Genomic DNA, 14,510 nt, shown 5'->3' with positions numbered 1-14,510 from the left:
ACTGTCAGTTCCTCAGAACTCCAAATGTATTTTCTGTTATAAGCACTGATGCTCGGTGGTTTAATTTTAAGGCTTGCTTTCCAAAGCCTAGGATGCAGTGTAGCTCAAATATGGGACATTTGTGACAATTAAATAGCAGAGGATAATTCTGATGCAATACATCATAAAACAAAAAGAGAACCCATCAAATTTAACAAGAACAGGTTTTATCACAAATGCTGATGTTGGGGGAAGAGCAGATTTAACCAAAGAATTATTAAAAGGAAGAGCAGCCTGGTGGTTTGGCTCAGCAGTTAGAGTGTCGGCGCGTGGACCTATGGGTCACAGGTTCGATTCCGGCCAAGGGCACATACCTTGGTTTCGGTTCATCCCCAGCCCTCGTTGGCGTTGTGCGGGAGGCAACCAGTTGATGTGTTCCTCTCATGTTTGATGTTTCTCTCTCTCTCCCTCTCTCTCCCTCCCTCCCACTCTATCTGAAGATAAGTAGAAAAATATCCTTGGGTGAGGATTAAAAAAAAAAAGGAAGAGCACAGCCAGGAAGACTTTCCGCATCTCCCCAGGGTCCAGGCTGTGTGCTCCTTCAGTGCAATGCCTCCCTGGCTACCCAGGCAACTCACAGCGTGAGGCTGCTGTCAGTGACAATGCTGTGAGGAACGGGACAGTTCCTGGGGGCCTGGGGATGGGGGAAGACAGTATACATTCAAGCCTACTCGGGATGTTTCAAAAGTAGGCAGGTATCTCTGTTCTAGCATCTGTCTCCAGAGACACATCTGATCTCTTTATCAGAGTGGATTCATGCATGGACTTGAGCCAGACTCTCCAGGTCCAGATCTGGCTCTACCACTAAGTACTGTGCACCTTGGCCTTACATTTCTCTCATCATTAAAATGGGTATCATAATAGAACCCGCCATATACGGGTGCTGTGAGAATCACATGAGTTACCATCTGTTGAGGGATTAGAATAGTAAGTGCTGCATAGGGCTTGCTCTTATTATTACTATTCATTTCCCTCTGCCTCCCTGGGCTCCCACACTAGGTCAATTCTGCATTAAATACTCTAATACTGCATGCATGAGCTTCCTTGGTAGCACTTCCCACAGTCTGCATTTATCCACGGGATCCCTGATTGATGTGTCTTCCCTTCTATACTGACTCCATGCCATGCAGGCAGGGCCTGGTCCTGATGCCCCCAAAGCGTGCCCACATCCTAGCCCAGTGCCTGGCACTTCAGAAGTATTCAAGATTTGTTTTTCCTTTGTTCAGAGAAATATATATCTTAGTATTATAGAGCAAGAAGAGAGGGGTTATAGAAGTTCCAGGGACAAATGATACCATCTAAAAACAGCCCAGTTTTGAAATGGCCGTCATAGAGCAGGCAGGAAGTCGTCTGATGCATGACAGCCAGGCTTTCTGCGGTTTGGATGTTACTGCCTTCCCCTCTGCCCCACTGCTGCAGAGTCTGGAAACTGGAGGAGTTATTGGGATCTCTGCAGAAATGTTCTGGGTACACTGGGCTGAGTCAGCCTCGGTTTCAGTTCTCCACAGATAAATTGGCGAGGACTCTGCCTACCTCAATGCTGACTGGGCACTCTCATGCCCCGCCTCTCCCTCCCTGCTGGGTTTCAGCCTCCCTGGCCTTCTGTTCCCTACATGCCACGCTCAGAGCCTTCACACTTGCTGTTTCCTCTGCCTTTAATGCCTATAATGCAGCTATTCACAGGTCTGACTCTTGTCATTCAGGTCTCAGCTCAACTGAGACCCCTCCCTGATCTCTCCACCCTTAATCCTCCAGCCCTGAGTCACTTTCTACCCATGACTTGGTTTTATTTGTTTCCATAAATGTATGAAATTTCACATATGAAATGATCTTTTGTGTTTACTGTCCATCTCCCCATGCTACTTGAGGACAGGGACTTTGTCTTGTCACTGCTGATCTCCCAGTGCCCCAAAAAATTCTGGCGCATGGAAGGGGCCCAAGTTTCCATGAGCTGCTTGCCTGATTGAATGAACAGAACTTAGTTTCGAGTGCTAATATGGTAACCACTAGCCACATGTGGCTATTTACATTGAAATGAATGAAAATTGAAGTAAAACTCCAGTTACTAGTTATATTAACCACATTTCTAGGCCTCAGGGGCCACATGTGGGTAGTCAGAGATGAGAGCTTGGGCTAACATTCCCATCATTGTAAGAAAAATTTTTGGATGGTCCTCCTCTAGACCATGCACATTACATTACACTTTCTTTCTTTTACTCATGCCATCTTCTCTGCCTGGAATGCTTTATCTGACCCTTAATAAAAATGCTACACGAATAATTTGGCAATATGTTAAAACAAACAAACGTCCTTTTTTTTTTTTTTTTTTTTATCCTCACCCGAGGATATTTTTCCATTTTTTGTACAGATAGAGTGGGAGGGAGAGAGAGGAAGGGAGAGAGAGAGAGAAACATCGACATGAAGGGACACATCGAGTGGCTGCCACCCACACGACCGACCAGGGCCGGGGACAAACTGCAACCGAAGTACGCGCCCTTAGCGGGAACCGAACCCGGGTCTCTCCGGACCGCAGGCGGACGCTCTAACCGCTGAGCCAAACTGGCCAGGGCCAAACGTCCTTAATATTATGCAACAATTACACTCCTCAGAATGTATCCTTAAGAAAATATTGTTGATATATGCAAAGATTTAGCTGTAAGGATATTCAGTGCAGCAGTGTTTAGGAGAGCAAAATAATAATAATAATAATAATAATAATAATAATAATAATAAACAAAAGGGTGGAGGGTAAGAGTCATCAAAAATAGAAGACTGTGTAGTGACAGGAAAATATTTTCAAAGTATATTGTTAAATGAACAAAGCCCATTACAACACATGAAAAAAGTTGCAGAACATGAGGAGATTGGGGTGGGAATGGAGATTCCAGCTTTGTATGTTATCTAATGTTTGAAACTTCTCACTAATACAGTTAAGTATGCAATTACCAGTTACTGAGCACCAATTACTGTGATTTCAATTTTGTTAAAATGAAGCCCCTTAGAGCTGTGAAAATCAGATCAAACATTCTATATAAAAGCGTTTGACAGAGCAACTGCCTAATACAGTATTTGTTACTGAACAGCAGCCAGTACTGGGCAGAAACAATCCCCTGGATAGTTTGACATTAAGCTAGGAACCTAAAGGAGGTGTTGATCACCTGTCCATCCTGTCTTCTCCAGGAGCCGGTAAATAGGGATCCCGCGCACGCAGTTTGGGGATTCCCATCTGTCGGTGAGAACCGGAGGAGGTGGCGTGTGAGAGCTAGCAGCAGGTGTTTGGGGAGATGAGCAAGACCAGTGGTGCTTTAGATCCCTTCTCCATCGCTCCCGCTCCCCGGTGGTCACCGGCTCTTTTTCTTTGGGGGTGCGGGGAGCGTGCAGTTATGCTAAGTGGTATCCAGAACGGTCCTGAGCACCAAGAAGCTCCGCCCCTCCACCGCAGCTAACCTGGTGACTAAGAGTGCGGGTTTGGGAAAGTAACCTCCAGGTTTGAACTCTGCTTCCACGAGCTTACTCTAAGAGTGACCTGACCTTTCCGTGCCTCTATTTTCTTATCTGTAAAATGGGGGTAATGATGAAATTAGCATTTATAAAGAAAGGCTGAAAAGCGCTCTCGATAAACGAAGTTTATGTTCCTATTCTTAGCCAAGACACAAGACTGGCCAGGGGACGGTTCCGGTTCCTTTTATTTCCCATCAAAACCGCAGCAGGGAAAGCAAGTCTTCCTCGTCCAAGCCGGGAGTCCCGGCTTTCCGCCTGAGACGCACCTGCGGGGCCCTGGCCAGCTGCGCTCCCCGCCCAGCTGCGGGATCCAGCGAGGGATCCAGCGAGCGGAAGGGGCTGAGCGGCCTGGAGGAGCGCAAGGCGGGGGTGGGCGGGCGGCGCGCCGCGAAGGGACCGAAGAACTCGGCGGCGAAGGTGACGACGTCGGCCGGCTGGCGCAGCAACAGGAAGAGCATGAAGTCGGAGATGAGCGCTTCGGCATCGGGGTGCTGCTGCAGGTACCTGCTGTGGCTGAGACGCAGCTGCTCCTGGCAGAGACCGAGCCTGAGCTGGACCCAGGACCCCCGCACCCCAGGAGGACCCCCGCACCCCAGGAGGACCCTCTACTTCGCTCCAAGAGAATTTAGGGACGCTAGGGCTTCTCAGCCCCCTGGGGTGTGCATTGCAACCAGGCACATGAAAAGAGATCAGTAATAGTGGAATTTATGCGAGGGGTGGGGGTGAGGGTAAGGGGATCCCATGCTAGCTGCAGCCTCTCCTCACTTTCCGTTCCAAGAACCTCGAGTAGAGTTCCATGTCCTCCTCCCATGGCAGGGGCTTCTTCTCAAATACCGGGGGAGGCTCAATTTCATCTAGGTGGGGAGGGAGGAAAGCTGCACATACCGACTCCAGAACCTTCCTTGGATACACAGGGATACCCAAGAACACCCAAATTCCAGGCTCAGATGAAACCCCAGGGCCTGCCCACATGGGCAGACTTGCTGGAAGTGGTTCTCTGCAAAATGATCCTCCCCCAATTGCCATGGGGTCAAGGGCTGGAGGGCAAAGCTTCTCCAACTGATCTCAGGCTCTGATTGCACCCATGGCACACTCAGTCCAGCCCCTGCACCGGTGAAGGCCCCAAGTTTTCCTCCCTCTCCCACCAGCTGGAGGCTTCACTCACCCTCCTCCCTCAAGATGGGCATCTTGGTGATCATGCAGCAGCCGGGGGAGCCCACCTGGACTCTTTTGGCCAGGTGCCTGGAGTGCAACACAGGAGGTGTGCATTTCCCTAGACCAGCCCACTCCCTAGGGAGACAGATTTCCTAGGGGCTTCCCTTGACTGCTGCCCTCACACGTCTCTCTGATTTCCCAGGTCAAGTTCATTTCTAATTTCCTAGACAATGGCCCCTGCTTTTCAAACTGGGTACTGTTCCTACCCCTGGCGACGCTTGCTGGTGTGCCAGAGACGGACTGAGACCTTTAGAGTTGTAAGCACTAAAAGAATCATGAGCCCTGGCCGGTTTGGCTCAGCGGTTAGAGCATCGGCCTGCGGTCCTGAGAGACCCGGGTTCGGTTTCCGCTAAGGGCACGTGCCTCGGTTGCAGTTTGTCCCCGGCCCTGGTCGTCGTGCGGGTGGCAACCACTCGATGTGTTCCTTCCACATCGATGTTTCTCTCTCTCTCTCTGTTCCTCTCTCTCCCTCCCACTCTATCTGAACAAAAAATGGAAAAATGTCCTCGGGTGAGGATAAAAAATAATAATAATAAAAAAATAAAAAATAAAAAAAATAAAAGAATCATGAGCCTCCTGATATGTGACATGCAAAACAGAATCAACATGCTAAATTATGAACTAAGGAGGGTCTGTTTTTCAAGTGTAGTGATTATGTCAATACCTCTTTGGAAATTTCAAGAAACAAATTCTTCTCCCCTTCCCAAATTTTCTCATGGTTTGGTGCTTGAGCTTTGCTAATGTCAGCCTGGCGGTGCGCCAGAATGCTTCTCCCAGCATTTTATCGAGTGTCGAGTCGTTCAAACCTCAGTGTTTTTCAGTGTTAAACCCAACACCCGTGACAGCTGTGTTAGCTATGCCTTAGGCCCTGTGGAGTTCGCATGTACTTCCTCAGACAGTTAGGACTCTTCGATGAGGTTTGGGAGGCACCGTGAGGATCAGAAGAGAGTGAATAAATGAAGAAAGGGTGAATGATGTGGATAAAGCAGGGGCACTCAGATTGCAACAGTACCTCTTCCTGGTTGTTCCCTAGAAACAGCAGTCTTCCTCCCATCACCCTCCATAGCGGAACAGCCCAGGTTGTGCTCAACACTACCCCCTTGGCACTGCCATCAGTAGCTCACCCGTCAGACAACAGGTAGAACTGGCAGGACATGGGGATGCCCTCTTCTGAATGTATGGTCTGCTCCACAATGAACACTTCTGCCTGAAGACGGTCCACCTGGATGGTCTGGGAACCCAGGGCTTGCTGGCAGCAGCCAAAATAGAGGGAAAGAGGTGAGGTGGATGCCCACCAGGGTCTCCCCGCAAATCTCTCCCTGGTTCTTTTCTCCATCTTACAGCTTCATTCCTCGTTTATCAGTGATAAGCAACTCTTGGCTGTCCAAACAGTCAGGCGCCACAAGATTTGAGTTGTGTCCCCAAAGTTAAGTTGGGGGTGCCCTCATTGCCAGCTCCAGCCTGCTCCTGCTCCTTCTCCATCCTCTCTCCATCCCCTCTCCATGACCAAGTTGACCATTTTGTTACATTCTGAACCAATTCTGTATGAGTGAGTGGGTGGGCGCTATGTGGGGTTGGAGGGCAGTGAGGCTCTGGGGGCTGAGACTACACCTAGATTTGTGGTCTCCTCTTGTGCCGGCAGGATGCCCTGTTGGAACTGAAACGTAAACCCGTTATGGCTTCAGCTGAGGGGAGAAAAGTGCTAACGTAAACACCTGTTTCCAAGAACATGGGGGTAAACGGCACGTGCCTGTTTGTGACAAACACGTTGCTGTTTGTCATGTGTGATAGAATAGATGAGAATGTCAGTTACAAAGTTGGTCAGATGAGCCCCCAAAGTGCGTGTTCAGAGGCACAGCTTTAAAATCACGTGTTGCAGAAAGTCCTAGCTAGGTATGTCGATTATGAAATGTTAGCCAAAACAAAAGGGAAAAAAAAAAAAAAAAAGACCCTTCTGGGTTGAGACATAATAAAGAATATTTAAGTATACTTAGAGATACTGCATTTCCCGATGTTAAAAAATATGTCTTTGAAAGCAGCCCTCCACTATGTTTATTTTTCCTGGACTGCTTTTTGTGCAAGAAAGTGTTGCTGCCCTCAGCTGCTTTGGTCCCTCTCACTCACTCCACCTGCCCCACACCTGATCGTCTCTCTAACAACTGAGGTTTTCCTTTCTCCTGCCTTTGGAAGTCCCTACCCCTTGCCCTGGTTTTATCCCCATCCTGCCCCCTTCCACTCCACAGTTATCTCTTCTCCCACCTCAGCATTCTCCTGCCCCTTCTAGTTTTCCCCAGGCCAAGTCCCCCACCCTGGGAGATCCCTCACATAAGAGGAATAGCAGAGTTTGCCCTCCATGTCCAAGGCCAGGAAGCGGGCATTACTGGGCACCATCTGCCTCCAGGCCATCACCCTTAGCAACAGCAGGTTGGCAGCCTCAGAGATGAAGCCCAAAGTTGAGTGCAAGGGCAAAAATGTCACTTCGGTCTTCACTTCCTGTTCAGGACAAATCTGGGTTAGGAACATAGAGCCAGAAAGGCACGGGGAGGGTGGGCAAGCCAGGTGTTGGGCACATGGTCCCTGCCGAGTCCCCACTCCAGGCTCCTGGCCTGACACAGTCTGGTCGCTGCTCCTGGTTTCAAGAGGATATGGAGTACGGCTCCCACCCTCACCTCACCATCCTTGATACTTCTGGTCATGGCCAGCTGACCCTCCTGCTTCAGCAAACTTGTCTTCCGCTCCATGGGGAGAATGGGGAACTAAGGGCCAGAACGGAGGGGAGACTTATTGGATTATATACGAACGGGACCTCCCCGCCAGAGGTCACCTGTCCATTCTCCTTTATAAATAAGAAACCCAAGGGGAGATTTGGATAGAAAACCTTCCATGTGTAGGGAGGCCCAAGAATAGAAGTCGTTATAGTGCATGCAGTACAAAGTTAAAAAGCAAGTGCACAGATTTTAAAAAATGGGAATGGTTTCTGTGGGAAGGTTCTGAGGCAAAAGTGGCTTCCAGGGTGTAAGCGGATCTCGTTCCAGAAGTTAATGGGGTCACTGGGACTGGTTGTGAGGGGCACAGAGCCGGAGAATTTGGAGGTGAGGTGGTGAGAGGCCCCTGAAAAAGGCCAGACTCTGGGATAGGTCAGCCCACAGGCCCTAGGAGATGCTGGGCTCTCAGGCTGAAGGGGTCCCGGGATGGGCTGGACCCAGCGTTTGTGTATTAGAAGGTCATCAGAAGCAACCTGCTGCTGACCACCAGTACCCTGGGTGGATTGCTTCCCAGTTTTCTGTAAGGATTATAGGGTAACTGTGGAGAGAGTCAGGGTGACATTCCATTAAGCTGCCTCCCTTTCTCCCGGGGTCTCTATTCTCTCATGCTGGATTGGGGTCAAGATTGGGGGCCCCAAGAAGTACCTTGATGAACTCCTGACTATGTTGTTCCAGGATCTCCAAGTTCCATGTAAGATAGCCTGGGGCAGAGGGAGGGGAACAGTGCCATCGTGGGAGACAGGGTTGGAGATTGCAGGAGGGAGGGGGGCCCAGGCTGGAAGACTCAGATATAGTGTGGCCACAGGAAAAAGCGAGACAAAAGCAGTGCTCGTCTTGACCCTCTGGCTGTGATTAACCTCGCTGTCACCCCTATCCACTGCACACCCTCTGTGCCTCATTCTGATCCCAAGGTGAAGTCCAAGAATTGGTCCAGACTAAGGTCCTGGAAATGCAGGAGGGGAGGTGGAGGAAGGATGGGGGTGAAGGGCATTAGGCAGTAGGAACTCTACCCAGGAGAGAGTTTCCACAGAGCATTTTGTCCACGAAGCCCCGGCTAAAGGCGTGCACCAGGGGGCAGTGCGACATGGCCACCGAGTTGTCTTCATGTTTCCCTCTCTGCACTTCAATGGTCAGCTCTCCCTCGGGCTCCCCTGTGTTCGAGACCATGACCAGAGTCTCGGAGAAGAACAGCATCTGCAGCTCCTCCTGACCTGGGGGGTGAGGGTCCCGTGGGGACAGATAAAGCCCCAGCTCCTAGGCCTCAACTTTCAACCCCCTGGCCACTAGTGTACCACAGTCCCCACCCACTCCCTCCTCATCCACATCCCCCTGTAGAGGCCCTGCCTCTCCTCCATTGGCTTCTACAGCAGCCAGCAGGTGAAGACACACCCCAGCCAGACCCATGTCCCTGGGTCTTCCCTTGAAAGATATCAACAAATATCCACCCTTTGTGAGTCCCAGGAAAGGCTGAGAAAGCCAGAGCCAGGTCTGGGCCTTCTGTCTTCCCTCCTCTCCACATTTGTGCTCCCACCCCCGCCACACACACACACACACACACACACACACACACACACACACACACTGCCCAGGCTCACTGAGGGAGTTGAGGAATTGAATGGCTTCAGCATTGGCCTCTGGGGGTGGCGGACTCTCTGGGGTTGGGGACTGCTGGTCCTTGGCTTTAGCGCCTATGGAGGGAAAAGAGGCTGAGATGGCAGACGCCAGGGAGAAGGAAAGTGGTCCCAAGAGCAGAATCCTCCAAGGCTACCTCAGGGCAGATGGTGAGGGAGAAGATGGCCCTCTCCTCTCAAGCCCCAGCAGCCCTCTACCCACCTTTGGATTGAACTTTGGAGGACATGCTGCCTGCTGCCTGCCACCTGCTCTGTATCCAGCTGTCTCTATGGCAACTGGGAACTCGCTACTGCCTCTTAAAGGGCCATCAACCCATTTCACTAAACACCAGATCTTAGAGGAAATGGTAGGAACTGCATGCCGGTTCTAGGACTCAGCCCAAGCCTGAGGTATCGTCCAGCAGAGGGAGCATGTGACATTCTTAAGAAGCCAGAGGATGACGAGACATTAGAATTATCTTAGATGTTGTGGCCCTGAGTCAGACAGGCTCTAACATGCACAGAACCCAGTGAGATGCCCTGTGAATAGGGCTACACTTTGTGGTCCTAACATGTAACAGTGATGGTGATACAGTGACAATCACAGCAAAGCCTCACATATGTGATTTCAATCTTCAGAATAACCCTGTGAGCAGCTACTTTTCTCCTTCATTTTATGGCTAAGAAAACTGAGACACCAAGAAGTTAAATGTCTTCCCAAGGTCACACAGCTAGTAATCGGCAGAACCAGGACTCCGCCCAAAGCAGACTGGCTCGAGTCACAGAGAATTTAGAGAAATAGATGATACATTGAATCTAAACAAATGGTGGCATAACATGGATCGTAATTAAAAACAAAGGCTTGAAAATTGCATTTTGATGTACTCAAACCCCAGTCTGTGGGCTATCTGATCCCCACCTTGTAAGTGTTGGAGTCTGTGTTGTAGTGGCTATAAAAAGGGGCTCAGCGTGATAGGATCACACAAAAGAAAAATCCTGGTAGGATATTGGGGGATGGGTGAAAAAGGTGAAAGAAAGGATTAAGAAGTACAAACTGCCAGTTATAAAATAAGCCATGGGGCCCTGGCCAGTTTGGCCCAGCGCTTGGAGCGCTGGCCTGTAAACCAGAGTCCCGGGTTTGATTCCAGCCAAGGGCAGGTACCTCGGTTGCACCCGCCCCTGTTGGGATCATGCGGGTGGCAACCAATCCATGTGTCTCTCTCACGTCGATGTTTCTCTCTCTCTTTCCCTCCCACCTCTGCCTGAAGATAAATGTAAAAATATCCTCGGGTGAGGATTAAAAATAAATAAATAAATAAGCCAGGGGAAGTAATGTACAGCATAGGGAAAGAGTAAATGATATTGTAATAACTATGTACAGAAACAGATGGTTACTAGACTTAACGGGGTGGTCACTTTGTAAGGTATATAACTAATCTCTGTGTCATACACTTGAAACTTATATAATATTGTATGTCAACTATAATTTTATTACTTTTTTTGCTTTATTTTATTTTCCATCACCATTTATCCCCCCTATACCCTATTCCACCTCCCACCCTCCTTTCCCACAATCACCACACTGTTGTCCCTGTCTATGAGTTCTCTCTTTTTTTTCTTTTTTGCTTAATCCCTTCACCTCCTCCAACACCTCTCCTTTACCAGAACTGTCTGTCAACTATAATTTTGAAATAAATGAATAAAAGAAAAATCTTGACATAAAATCTTAGTTACCTAAGGAGGTATGTTCCTCATTCTTCACCCTGCCCTCCCCCAATATTATTTGGAAAGATAATCTCTTTTTTTGAATCCTCAACCGAGGACATTTTTTCATTTTTGTTCAGATAGAGTGGGAGGGAGGGAGGGAGGGAGAGGGACATCAACGTGAAAGGGACACATCAAGTGGCTGCCTCCTGCGCGACCCGAACCAGGGCCAGAGACAAATTGAAACTGAGGTATGCACCCTTGTCCAAAATCGAACCCTCGACTCATTGGTCCTCAGGCCGACACACCAACCGCTGATCCAAACTGGCCAGGGCAGGAAGATAATCTTCAAATAGATTTTTATTGGGTAATTATTTATGAACTTCAGGAAAATTTAGAATTATGTGTGGAACTATTTAAGGGAATCAAACTAACTGTTAATGTTGTGTTTATTTATTTATTTAATTTTTTTTTTATTCTTTATGGATATGAGAGAGAGAGAGAGAGAGAGAGAACATTAGTTGGCCGCCTCCCACATGCCTCCCACTGGGGATTGGGCCCAAAACCTGGGCATGTGCCCTGACCAGGAATCTAACTCGTGACCTCTTGGTGCATGGGCCAACACTCAACCACTGAGCCACACCAGCCAGGCTAACTATTAGTGATATTTTGTGTTACGTTGTGCATATTTTGTGTTTCAAATACTTAGAATGCTTAAAATAATTCGGCATGGTAGGGTGTTTAAGAGATAAGCCTAGAGATTCTCATTTAAATCAGACAATTGAATAGTTGATTTAGACTGTTCTTTCAAGTTAAATTCTTTTTTTTTTTTTTTAACTCATCTTTATTGTTGAATATATTACAGATGTTCCCTCCTTTTTTTCCCCATTGACCCTCTTCAAGTTAAATTCTTACTGGTATTGTAAAACCATTAAAATAAAGAAATCTTCAAATTTACTATATGTATATGTTTACTGATTAGATTGCAATGAAAGTATTTGGGAGGTTGGTTTTCAGTCAATTGCTTTATTTTAAAAATGTTTTAAAAAGAATTGAGTTATTTTTATTTTACTTTATTTTTTCCAGGTTTATTAAGATGCAATTGATATATAATAATCAATTACTTTTAAAAGGAAATATGATGATCTACTTATATATAGGATGAAAAGTGCAATATAAACTGCTTAAAGCAGTTTTAATTTTATTTTTATTCATTTATTTATTTTAAATCCTCACTAAGGATATTTTTCCATTTATTTTCAGACAGTGGGAGGGAGAGAGAGAGGGAGACCCATCAATGTGAGAGAGACACATTGACTGGTTGCTTCCTACACGACCCTGACCAGGGCTGGGGACCAAACTGCAACCGAGGTACATTGATCAAATTTGAACCTGTGACTCTTTGGTCCGCGGGCCAATATGTAACCACTGGGCCAAACTGGCCAGGGCTGCAGTTTTAATTTGAAAAAGAAGACCAATTAGTAATCAAAATCCCCTTAGAAGTTATTAATATTCACTAGACTTATGATTAGAATATGACTGGTAAGTTGAACTTAAAAGTTTTAAAAATGCATGTTAAGAAATCCAGTATTAATTTTGAAAAGCCAAAGTGAATAATGAAAAAGCCTTTCTGTGCAGGTGAGCCATCCCTGGCATTAGGAAAATTCACAGTTGCTTTGGAAAGCAGTTTATTAGTTCCTCAAAAAGTTAAATGTGGAGTTACTATATGACCTAGCAGTTCTACTCCTAGGTATATACCCAAGAGAATTGAAAACATCTGTCTATGCAAAAACTTGGGCACAGATGTTCATAACATTATTATTCATAATAGTTAAAAAGCGAAAACAACCCAACTAACAAATGGATAAGCAAAATGTGGTGTGTAAATGCAATGGAACATTATTCAGCTGTAGAAGGAATAAAGTACTGATACATGCTACAACATGGATGAATCTTGAAAACAACTTGAGCTAAAGAAAACAGTCACAAAAGACCACATATTGCATGATTCTGTTTACAGACATGTCCAGAATAGGCAAATCTGGAGATAGAAAATAGATCAGTGATTGCCTAGTTGGGGGTGGGGTGGGGGCTCAGAAGCAGGGAGTAACCCAGGGTTTCTATCTGTGATGATGAAAATGTTCTAAAAGGGTGAATTTTGTGTTATGTAAATTATATCTCAAAGTTGTTAATAAAAAATAGAGGGTTTAAATAAGATCTAAAAGAAAATGAAAAAAAAAGCAAACCCTATTGCTTTCATATGTGAATTACATAAAGTTTGACAAAATCTTTTTGAGTACTAGGACAAAGTTTAAAATAAAAAGAGCCAATTGTGATCTAGATGCTCTTTAAGGGGGGCCCATGCAGTTCCCCTCCCTATTGTCCCCTGCCGTGCTCCCTTGAGCTCCTCCCCCCCCTCACCTCTCCTTGGTCAGGCCCCTCTAGCCACCTCCTGGGAGCCCATGTTCTCCACTCTCTCGATGCCTCCCCCTTGTCCTCCCGCTTGGTGCTGGCTATTTCCTGCCAGCTGCTGGGGAAAAGCAGTTTGGCAAAGGGACTCACAGAGGATCAACATCAGTTTGTTGTCTACTTTTTGACCCTCTGGAAGAGACCCATCAGGGACTTGTGTTACCGGCCTCCCCTTAGGGCCTCATAGCCAGTGGAGGGACACTCTGGAGGGGTTGACGTACTAGCAATCGGCTGTGTTGGGCAGCTTGGCCTCTCTGAGCCTGTGACGCGGCCTGCGCCTCCCAGCCGCTGGGGTGGGCATCCACTGAACAACAGCACTAAGGAAGAGAGGGCTCCTGGTGTGCCGAACTCCTGCAGGTATTAACTCATTTAATCCACACAAGCACTTCTTTTTGTTTGTTTTTGCAATCCTCACCCGAAGATATTTTTTTTCCTTATTTTTATCATCAGATGGAATGGGAGGGAGGGAGGGAGAGAGAGAGAAGGAGAGAGAGACATCATTGTGAGAGATACACATCGACTGGTTGCCTTCTGCACGACCCAACCAGGGCCCGGGACTAACTGCAACTGAGATACGTGCCCTTGACTGGAATTGAACCCTCAGCTCATTGGTCCGCGGGCCAATGCTCTAACCTCTGAGCCAAACCAACCAGGGCCACACAATCACTACTAAGGTGGTGCCAGCATCAGCCCCCTTGGACAGATGAGAAGTGGAGGCACAGGAAGGTTACAAACTTGCTTGAGGAGGACAGTTAATAAATGAAATGTGTGGACTCCAACCCAGGTGGACTGGCTCCAGAGTCCATGTTCTCAACCACTTTGTCCTATTATCCTTGAGGAACTAGCCCCAAGTTCATCAATAACAGTAAGAGGAGAGGCTGCTGTTGACTGAACACCACTGTCCGTCTCATTCAGCTCTCCCTGGCCCAGCAGAATGAGCCCAGGGTTATGAACCACCTGTCTGGTGTTCCCCACAGTATTAGCATCAGGACCAGTCTAACTCCAGGTCCGTTTTCTTTCTACCACCCTGTCCAGCCTTTGCCAGAAGCTAGGGTTTACTGACCTTCAGGGTTAGGTTCCCACCTGCTTTCAAAGTATCCATTTGTCTAAGGTCTTGGAGGACTAGACCACTGCCCAACACATACATGCACACACACGCCTCTTCACGTCTACATGTTCATGTCTACAACTCCCCCTGTTCTTTGTT

At 47.5% G+C, this 14,510-nt stretch overlaps 1 protein-coding gene across 1 annotated transcript; it reads right to left on the bottom strand.

The window, feature by feature from the left end:
• Positions 1 to 3,734: 3,734 nt before the first annotated feature.
• On the bottom strand, positions 3,735 to 9,378 carry LOC118625053 (ciliogenesis associated TTC17 interacting protein). The gene is made up of 10 exons (XM_036253355.1): positions 9,354 to 9,378; positions 9,116 to 9,208; positions 8,531 to 8,731; positions 8,166 to 8,221; positions 7,425 to 7,511; positions 7,081 to 7,248; positions 5,880 to 6,004; positions 4,706 to 4,782; positions 4,306 to 4,394; positions 3,735 to 4,070 (listed from the first exon to the last, which is right to left on the bottom strand). Exons 1-10 carry the CDS (start codon positions 9,376 to 9,378, stop codon positions 3,735 to 3,737), a joined length of 1,257 nt encoding a protein of 418 aa, XP_036109248.1.
• Positions 9,379 to 14,510: the final 5,132 nt, after the last annotated feature.

Source organism: Molossus molossus, unplaced genomic scaffold (assembly GCF_014108415.1).
Source record: "Molossus molossus isolate mMolMol1 unplaced genomic scaffold, mMolMol1.p scaffold_m16_p_11, whole genome shotgun sequence".
In the NCBI taxonomy this organism is placed as follows: Eukaryota; Metazoa; Chordata; class Mammalia; order Chiroptera; family Molossidae; genus Molossus; species Molossus molossus.
The sequence above is the reverse complement of the archived record's forward strand: the minus strand, read 5'-3'. Positions and strand labels throughout refer to the sequence as shown.